General features: G+C 37.1%; 1 protein-coding gene across 1 annotated transcript in view; it reads left to right on the top strand.

Moving 5' to 3' along the window:
- The first annotated feature begins 1194 nt into the window (after positions 1 to 1194).
- BMX (BMX non-receptor tyrosine kinase) overlaps positions 1195 to 10172 on the top strand; it is a 33000-nt gene continuing 24022 nt past the window's right edge. The window contains exons 1-6 of the mRNA XM_068931220.1: positions 1195 to 1224; positions 1908 to 2054; positions 3076 to 3180; positions 5602 to 5683; positions 7426 to 7545; positions 9752 to 9813. Coding sequence (XP_068787321.1) covers positions 1917 to 2054; positions 3076 to 3180; positions 5602 to 5683; positions 7426 to 7545; positions 9752 to 9813 — 507 coding nt within the window. The 5' untranslated portion in view covers positions 1195 to 1224; positions 1908 to 1916. The remainder of the gene's footprint in view (positions 1225 to 1907; positions 2055 to 3075; positions 3181 to 5601; positions 5684 to 7425; positions 7546 to 9751; positions 9814 to 10172) is intronic.

Here is a 10172-nt window from a genome sequence, read left to right as displayed (position 1 = left end):
TATGTAAGGACATATCAAGAGCCATTAAGTTCCTAAATTTAATAGCATATTATCTTCAGCTAATTACTATAGGAAGGGAATGTGTTTTTTCCTATATCAAGAAAACAAAATTTTCAGTATTAAAAATATTTAATATTTTATTTAATAAATACATTTCATATACCTTTATGTCTAAGAATTTACAGTTTAATAATTTATTTTTTTAATATTTTTAATATTATTTGTTTACAAATAGGTGTAGCAAGGTACAATGTATAACACATGAGGTTCTAATACTTAAATGAAATTACATATTGTGGCAAATTCTTTTGTTTCTACTCAGACCTTGGCATGCAGTCATGGCACAACTTTTTCAAGACCGGAGGTAGTTTTATTAGTGTTTCCACATATAGTAATGGAAGCTGTTTGGACTTTCTTCTAAGGCACCCAAAGTTTAGATTGCAGTCGCTCAATGTGGCTTCAGCAGATATTCTCTGTGCTCTCAGTTGTCATAGTGTTAGGGCCAAGGTACATTAGAATCTTAGTCACACATGAATGATGTTACCAGTCCTAGGAGTTCCGGTACTATTTCAGATTAATTCAAGCAACAGATATTTATGAAATTTTGTATAAATAATATAATGGCAATCCTAGAAGAAGGACCTGCAATTGAAGCAGCTGCTTTGGAATAAAGTAGCTGGAAAGGCCACCTTTTTCTGGCCTTCAGTATCCCTGGGAGCTCCATGGATTTGAAAGGATTGGAGCTAACGATTAGATGTTTCCCAGCAAAAGGAAACAAAGACAGATTCTACTGCAAAAGCAGGAATTCTGACTGCACCACTGTTGAATATGACAGCATTTTTAGGTCTTTCATCAGATCTAGTATTTTAGTTGCAAAGACACTGAACTGACTCCTAACTGTCCACTAGTTACTTTAAAGGGGACTAAAGGGGACTTGATGGAAGGTGTTTGCCAGCTTCCCCTACCCAGATATCCATGATGGAGTAACACCTAGTCACGTCCCCCTACCTGTCCTCAGACTGTTCCCGCTAGATATTTGTTTCTTTCTGGCTACAGATTAGATTCAGTGGATATATGAAAGGGGTGTGATGAGTGTTATGCAAATTATTTCTGCTAGGTTCTCTGTAGTGAATAGGGACATACTGAAATGTGTAGCTTAACAGAACACTTTCCTTTGGAGCTCCAGAGCGTACAGGGCAAAGGACATACTTTCTATATATTTGGGTAAGATAATCTGAAACCATACTAAACTTATATAAATAAGAAGGATCTCAACCTTCTTAGCACTTACTGCTGTATGATGACCAAGATCAAGAAAAAAAAAATATATATATATATGTGCATGTATTCGTACAAGAACATTTTTACTTTTTGATCTTTTTACATGTCATTGTTCCATAAACCTATATTTGTTTCATTTGAAATAAAGAAATGGGAAATTTCCAGCTCAGAAAACCCACTCATCAGCATTAGGTATGCCTTTCTGCAAATAGAAGAGTTTTCTTTTCTTTTCTTGTTGTCTTTGCTGCTGTAATGACTTCCATATTATGCTGCAGATGTAATACGTTTATGCTTAAAGTAGATCATGCTCTTTGCCAGAAAGAGTGCATGGCTTTAAAAGGAGAAATACTCAGACAATAAATAATGGCGATGCCTTGTTTAGAGTTATAGTGTATTTTTAACTTAGTTTTCCTATATTATGATTGTTTTTACTGAGTGAATAAGCAGATCAACTTTATTTGTTTAAGCAGTATTAAGCACATGCTTTGTAACCATATATGACCATAAAAATTTATAGTACATAGAGAGGACAACAACTCTTAATATATACAATATTACGGTTGCTGTAATTGTTTTTGTTATTTTTATTAATAGTAACAATAAAAGTAACTATGACACTCTTTTAGGGAAAAATAATGGAGAACAAAACAATTCTAGAAGAGCTTCTTTTAAAGAAGTCACAACAGAAGAAAAAGATTTCACCAATTAATTACAAGGAACGGCTGTTTGTTTTGACAAAAGCAAATCTTTCTTACTATGAGTATGCCAAAGAGGTAAGAAGTCATTTTCTTGAATATACTGTTCTAAGATTTTCCAAAGTCACCTTATTTCTTCTGTGAAACTTGTTTAGATACTATGTATTAGAACAACGGGTGCATTTTGTTTCAAATAGAACTAAAAAATTGCAGGATACCAAATCCTAGTTTCAGTTCAGGAAAGAACTTAGCCACAGGCTTAAGAGTGTCTCTGTTCAGAACAGCTCTTACCATTAGGCTTACCACTGAGCATCTGTTTGTGTCCTTCCAAAGACAACAACGCTTAAGCAGGTAATTAACATCAGGCATGTGTTTAAACATTATCTTGAATACGGATGTCTTTCCTGTTCATGCCTCCCTCTGAACTCATGAAAATGACGGGCTTCAGCAGTTACTCATGAGAGACATGATTGGTTTTGAGTGTTATCCCTCAGCTGCACAAAGCAGATGTTTAAACTATCACTGTTTCCTAAAAAGTGACTGTGTATCACAGAAGGATAGCTTTTCACTCAGAAGATCTCTGGGCATGCAACTGTATGTCCCAGCCAACTTGTTTTAAAGTTTTTGCTCCTTTTAATACATTTGGATTCTTCCAGGGAGTTATGTTCCTTTAGGAAATTGCATGGAAGTTCAGTGAGAATAAGCTCCACTGTCTTAACAAAATCATGAATACAACAGCTGGGATCCTGTTTTGCACTTAAAGGTGTTTTCTCTTGATTCCCCTTTCTCCTTTTCCTACTAGTCTCCCCTTCTGTCTTGTAATTCTGTAGTTGCAGCAGATCTTTTCTCAGATGTAGGACTGTGTCCTGTAATTCCTGTAACTGATTTTAAAAAATACTTGCTCCATATACTGGATGAAGGTGAGGCACCAAGGGGATTTTTTACTACCTTTCTCATGAAGTGTAATCAGTCTGAAACCGTGGCTTACCCAGCTTGAAACATCAAATTGCACAGAGTAATGAATCTAAAATCCTTTAGACTGTGTTTGAAATGGTGCTTAATCTTAAGTTACCCTCTGCTGTGTTTTTTTCTCCCTTAGAAAAGAGGAAGCAAAAAGGGGTCAATTGACATTAAGAAAATTCGATGTGTTGAGACAGTGAATCTTGAGGAATCAACACCTCCTGCGAGACAATACCCATTTCAGGTCAGCCATGGAATCCATTACATGCACATTTCTTGTGAAATATTCCAGTCATCGTAGGGCCTCTACAGATACACTGATCATAACTGTTCTGGGTCGTGATACCTGCTAGTGTTGAGTGCTACAGATATTTATAGCAAATAGAAAAACAGTCTCTGTTACTGAAGTTGTGACTTTGCTGAAATGTTTTCACTTGACTGTGGCAGGGATTAGATGAAGTCTTTTTTCTTTTATATTCATAGGTGTATCATAGGTTTGCTTTAATATGATCGGAAATATATAGAGTATATCTCTATCACTTATTTTAAGGCAAAATTAAAAACTTAAAAATTCTTATTTTGATTCTCGCTGTCTCTTTCCACTTTGGTTGTTTTGCCTCAATACAAAGTGCAGGATTTGACTTCTAACTAACTGATTACCGTTCAAATGATTCCTGCCACAGTCAGGAAATCCAAAGCTATGCCTTCAGCAACTGCTCATCTACAGGAACTTGTGCACGTATCAGAAGATGCAGCTGCCACAGAGTACTACATTAATGCTCAAGAATTAAATGTGCTGAGAAAGCCATAACTTCGGATTTGCTGCCTGTCATCTGTTTCTGTTCCCCTGCTCAGGTTCCTCCTAGAGCCTCCACCAATTCCAATTCCATGAGCAGTGGGACATGCAGACGTGAAAGTGGTGCAGCTCTCCTTTCAGAATACCACTGCCAAACAGTGGAAGTACAAGTGTGCAGCAGGCTGCTGGGAGGAGTGAATAACATGGGTGCTGAATAGTGTATCAATATTCACGCTCCTGCAATAATTGCCGTGCCCAAGAGCAACCTCAAGAGAGAGGCTTGGTACTCCACTGCCTGCCTAAACCTAGGTGTCATTCCCGTCTTCCTTTGCCTTTTCCCTCCCCCAGTTTTGTGGCATTGAATGGTGTGTTTATATTGAATTAGTGTATTTCTCTCAGGAGCACATAACTCATTTAAATGGGAAAAAGTATGTCTACTATAGTTACAGGGTGAGGGAGTCTATTCTGGGAAACAGTATCTCTAAAATGGACTACGGGACCATGATAGCTGAACATAAATTCCCAGTGTGATGCTGCAGCCAAAAGGGCTAATGGTATCCTTGGACATGGAAGCAGGCACGTATTGAATAAAATCAAGAAGGCTGTATTGCCTTTGTTTTGACACTACTGTGACCATCAGGAGAATATTGTGTCTAGTTCTGGTGACCATAATTCAAGGAAGATGTAAACTAAAGAGAGGTTAGAGGAGAGCCTCGAGAATGACTAATAGCTTGGAAAACGTGACTTACAATGAAAAGTTCACAGAGCTGCATCCGTTTAGGTAAATAAAGAGATAAGAGGCAAATTGATCAGTCATGTATATTTACAGTGAGAGTACACTTTTAATAATGAGGTCTCTTCAGAGTAACAAACAAAAGCAATAAAATGGCATTTGAAATTCCGTGCAGATAACTGAAAAGTACTGCCCATGAGGGAAATGCTATCCTGACTTAACATAAACACATACATACGTACATATACAACACATATATATAACATATATGTATAACATATAAATATAACATATATGCGTGTGTGTGTATAAAATAGTTTCTGCATTTATTGTTACCAGTTAGGATGAGAAACTAGGTTATAAGAGACAGTTCATTGAAAAAGTCAGCCCAGTGCTAAGCAGTGATTAAAAAAAAGCAGATGTTAATAATTGTTAGGTCAGGCATCCAAAGGAGCTAGTAGGAGATAGGTTCAAAATAAACAAAAGGAGCTTGTTTTTCATAGTGTGTAGCTAAGCTCTAGGACTACTTTGTGCAGGACGGTGTAGACAATAATTATTTAATTTAAAAGGCAACTGAACTAATTCACAGGAAACAATTTGTCACGGGCTATTAAGTATGAATGCATAACTTCTCAATTAGCATTCCCTGATACTATACAGCTGCCCTGCGCTTATACTCTGCCTCAGCATATTTTATTGGCTGTGTCAGAGACAGGGTCCTTGCCCTGATGAGCATTTAGTCTTGCCCTGTGTTAACAAGAGCAAAAGCCTGGAATTTGTATCTAGAAAAACTGCAAGAGGAAAGAAAGTTTATATGTGGGCATAAAGACCTCGTGGTCCTTAGTGCATATGAGACAGGTATATCTAGAAATATACCATGCTGTTCTTTGTTTATGCAGTTTTCAAGGGCACAGACCACTTTGGTTAACCTAGTGCATATAAGGTTTGTATTTATATAAAGTGGCAGAACAATAACTGGTGTCTGAAAAACCTTGCTAAGTTGTGTGCGTTTTCTATCAATGGGCCTGCAAACCCTGTTTCTTTGGTTCCCATCCTCTAGCCTTTTCCCCTCCTACACAGTACCAAGCTTTTGGGCAGTATGCTCTCACCATGCTGGCTTTTCCTTTGTCTTCTAGATTGTATACAAGGATGGCCTACTCTATGTCTATGCAGCTAGTGAAGAAAGTCGGAACCGATGGCTGGCAGCTTTGCATAAAGGTAACGCTATTCCTCTGTATATCAAAAAATTCAAATTAGGAGAGACAGGACAACGTTCCTGCTCCCTCATTTTACTGCAATATTTTGTTACCTGTTTCTAAGTTTCATTTCTACTTCAGCACCGACTGATTGAAATGCATGGTATTTTCAAGAATTGATTAGAAATTTTAAAAGCTGAAAATTTCATTGAGAAATGAGCCAAAATAAAACTTATTTTTGTATTTTTCATAAGCATTTTTTAGTCTTCATCCCATCCTCAGTCTTTACCAATGCAGATTAATAGAGCACAAACATTCCTGATTTGGTTAGTATAGCACTTACTTGTATAAATGCCATTTTGATAAACCAGCCAGCGATTTTTCCATAGAATTTTCCTCTTTTTCTTTTCACAAGGAAATGTCTTTTGTTTTAGATGGAGCACAATCCCAATCCTGCAAAGCATAAGTTATAGGCAAACCGTAAGCTGTAAGCGAAAACTGTCCCTGCATAACTCCAGTGAAGGCAGAAACCTCACATTTAATAAAGCAGCCCCGTACACATCCTTGCCATTGTAGAAACAAGAATATATAATCTGTAGAAAACCTGCCACAGTTCTTTCCATTTATTTCATTGGACTTGGCAGTGGGCTGTGAACAAATATCCTCCCAAATTTCACCTGTAAGCCTATGTAGGACCTACCTGTCTGTTTGTGACTTTCCCTTTGCCTGCACAGAAGTGAGGGTAGGTCCATTAATTTGGCAGTTATGCAGAATGTGGACCAGAAAGCAGAACTGGAAGCGCTCAGCAAGCTAGTCTTTGATCCTTCTAGAAACCAAGGAGATTTCTTCAAGAAATCTTTGAAGGAATGTTTAATACTGCATTAAGATTTTTCAAAATAAACTGGTGAAAAATAAGATTAAGTGATGTATTTTTGTAATGCTCATGAGGTGCATGATAGCACAAATCTTCTCCCTGCCTACAAGCCTCTTAGAAAGTGTGTAACAGGCGCTTGTGGCCAAGAGGTGCACCAGCCCTTGAGCTGCTCTCTCGCATATTCAGGAATCTTCTGTCGAGAGTCTCACTCCACACATTCTGTGTTTTTTCTGCTGTCTTTTGAAACCAAAAATGCTCTTATGGCTTGCAGATCTAATATATCACCAGCACAGTGATAGTACTGGGCCATTTCTCTAGAGTAAAGAAGTGGGTTTAATATAAAATAAATGTTTCTGTGAGATGGCATTCGCTTTGGGTGTGCTCAAATAAGAAATATATTTCACCAGGTTAACGTTACTTAGGATTTACCGAATGAGGTACTGAGTATCTATTCTGACACTGAGTATCATTGAATATCATTTTCCTACAATGGATAGCTCTAGGAAAGTGGTCTGCATATTTTTGATATATGAAAATGTTTTTATTCATTTTATTATTGCTAGTGAGATCTTTGTAAGATACATGATTTTGAATCATAGGTATTACATCCTTCTTAGGCTGTTGGAGGTTTGACTGGACTACAGTGTACCACGTTGCTGACTCCCCAGGTTTCTTTTTGACAGAAAAAAGTAGCTGGGGCAGATATGGATTTCAGATCCAGATTTCTTCCTAGCATAGAGGAAAAAATGTGTCCAAGATGTGTGTCTAGAGTTATGAGTTGATACGTGCTCTGGGGTCCCAAGGTTTATTCCAGCATCTTCTATTAATCATAAGGAATATTCCAGTTCTGTAGCCTTTCATGTTCTCTTTGCTTTCTGTGTGATTTCCAGAAATAAAAGACAATTCCAATTTACTAAACAAGTATCACAAAGGATTCTTCACCAACGGGAAGTTTCTCTGTTGCAGCCAGACATGTAAAGCAGCCCCCGGATGTACGATTTGGGAGAAATGTAATATGCTCTTTTATTTCTGCTTGTTTAGTCTCACTGATGCTTTTCACAATATTGCTAAATCCATGTGAATATTTAAGTCATATAAATATAAAAGATATCTGCCAATGCCTTTTGTTGTATGTGTTAAACTCCCTTTAACATCCTAGTAGCTGTACATTGTCACTTATACAGTACAATTGGGGGAAATAATGCACTGAATGATATCTACTGTGTTTGATCAAAAAGTTAGTGACATTTTTTACCCACAAAATGAACAAAATGGTTATATTTTTCTCCTCATTTTTTAGATTTCTGGTTAATTGTGGCATTATGCTGTAATACACCTCTGGTGATAAAATCCAAATAGCTGAACAAATAGAAGCAATAAAAATTCACCACAAGAATGTGCATGAAGCAGCACAAAACAATATAGCTCCACAACTAAATAGAAGTATGATACTCTTTTATGATTATATTCTTATGATGGATGTTTTTCTAACCAATATGCTATTTTTTCCTCAAAAGATTTTTGAACACATTCTGGAATTTTGCAATTAGAGGGAGGAAGTTATAATAAGAACAGCTGACTCAGGAGGGTAGCTAAAAATTAATTTTTGCTTTATAAACAGAACACTGCTGGGAAATAACTTTAGCTGAAGAAAGTTGAAAATCAGATTTTTCCTTACAATGGATAGTCCTACGAAGCAAATGTTTAGGAGGTACCAAGATCTACTTTAGCTCTAAAGCAGCATTTGGGTAAAAAAATGGTAAAACAAAGAATGGAAGTAGAACCTCAAAATGAATACAAGTCACATCCCCAGCAGTATAGCAGGGGAACACAAAGTAACTAAGAATGGAGACTCCAGGAGCCTGCTAAGATAATAGCATAAAATAGAGTTCCCTTTTTAACTTTTAACTTCTTTTTCTATTTATTTTTCTTGCTTGTCTTTTATTCTGTTGAATAAAAGATAACCTGCAGCATACCTGATTTTCTTTTTCCTTTGAATATGTATTTCTAAAGTATTTTATAGAACTTAATCATAATTACTAAGGGTCTTTACTTTTTACTGTAAAGACTGAGAGCGGAAAAATTGTAAAATAGTATCTTCCCAGGTTTCACATTTTCAGAAGTGAATTCCCTTGTGTCTGCATGCTTGCTTAACAGTAAAAGCCCACATTTGGAAAAGGGAACAACAGTTTATGAGTATTTCGGCTTCAATCTTTTAAAGTTTATTATTTAGAAGGGTAGAGCACTGACAGATCTACTGATTTCAGTCATGATTGAAACTTGGTCTTAAGCATTTACAGTCACAATCAAACACGTAGGAGCCCAAAATAAAAGACATATTCAAATATGTAGGTATGTGCAGGTAGGAACTTGATTTATTTCTTTGAGACTGCTTATAATAGTGTAGCATTTGCTTTTGAAATTTGAAATTAATGATACGGGCTTGTTAATACAGCTTTCATGATTATGGAAGGCTAAATAATGTAGAGTTTGTCAGTTGTTTTGTACCAATAGTTTAAATAGGTTCATATAGCTTTAAAACCACTTGTTAAAAATGCAAATAAGGCCATGAAATCCCCAGTCTGTTGCAGGGACGAGGAAATGTCTCATAGTCAGCTCTGGATGTTAGGCGAGACAAGAATTAAGAAGAGAATTTTGTTATGTTGAGCACTTCGTTTCTGTCTGAGATAGGAATGCATGCAGCAATCCTGAAGTTGCTAACAGAGGTGCAAGGAGCACAAGCAGACTGCTTCTGTAAGGAAGACTCCAGACAGCCTCAGTCTTTTAACCACTGGGTAATTGAAAGCAATACATCTTAAGATGTGCTCCATGCACTACAAGTGTCCATGAAATTATTACAAAAGCTAAAATAAAAATGAAGCATTCCTGTCTTATCCTCTGTATACAATCTAGTAAGCTAACGCAACTGGGAAAACGACAGAGCTAAATCCTCCCTTGATGTTCCTCTAACTTTTATTTTGATGTAGATGAGAATAATGGTTGATGGGATTGAAAAAGACATTGATATGGTGCTTGAATTAAGAAAGACTGGAAAACATAGAACAAAAACAGGTCTATGCAACAAAGAGGTGAAATGTCAATTGTCACTTTGCTTCATGTTTACAATGCTGTTGCTATGTAGATTTGTGAGAAAGCCTCGAGAGGCAAAGCGTTATTAAATTCATGTTTTATTTTTTATTTCTCCACTTCTTCTAGACGTGAGTCTTTATTGCACAACCAAGTCTGTGAAACCACTGCCTCCAGTCCCTCAGGCACTGGTAGGTAAGAAGTTTTTGGTGTCTGCCTACAGGGAAAAACTCAGCCGCCAGGATCCTGGTGATGGGGATCCTTTGGGGAAGAATGGAGAACTGCAGATAGCCACTCACTGGAAGCTGACTGACACCTCTAATCTATGGTGCAGCTTCAGTGTCCTTGTGTCCACCAGCATGTCAGAGGGAAGGACATATCTCCCTCTTCAATATGGAAACTGGGAAAGTCTCAACCACTTTCAATTCACGAATATGCTGGTGCCAGTACTGACTACAGCCCTTGTAGTGACATCCTTTACTTCACTAGCCTGTTCTCAGTGGAGTCAGGGAAATGCAATCAAAATTAGCTCGATGGTGCATAGAAAGTC

The sequence above is a fragment of the Struthio camelus genome, chromosome 1 (genome assembly GCF_040807025.1).
Source record: "Struthio camelus isolate bStrCam1 chromosome 1, bStrCam1.hap1, whole genome shotgun sequence".
Lineage (NCBI taxonomy): Eukaryota > Metazoa > Chordata > Aves > Struthioniformes > Struthionidae > Struthio > Struthio camelus.
This window is presented reverse-complemented; position numbering and strand designations above follow the sequence as displayed.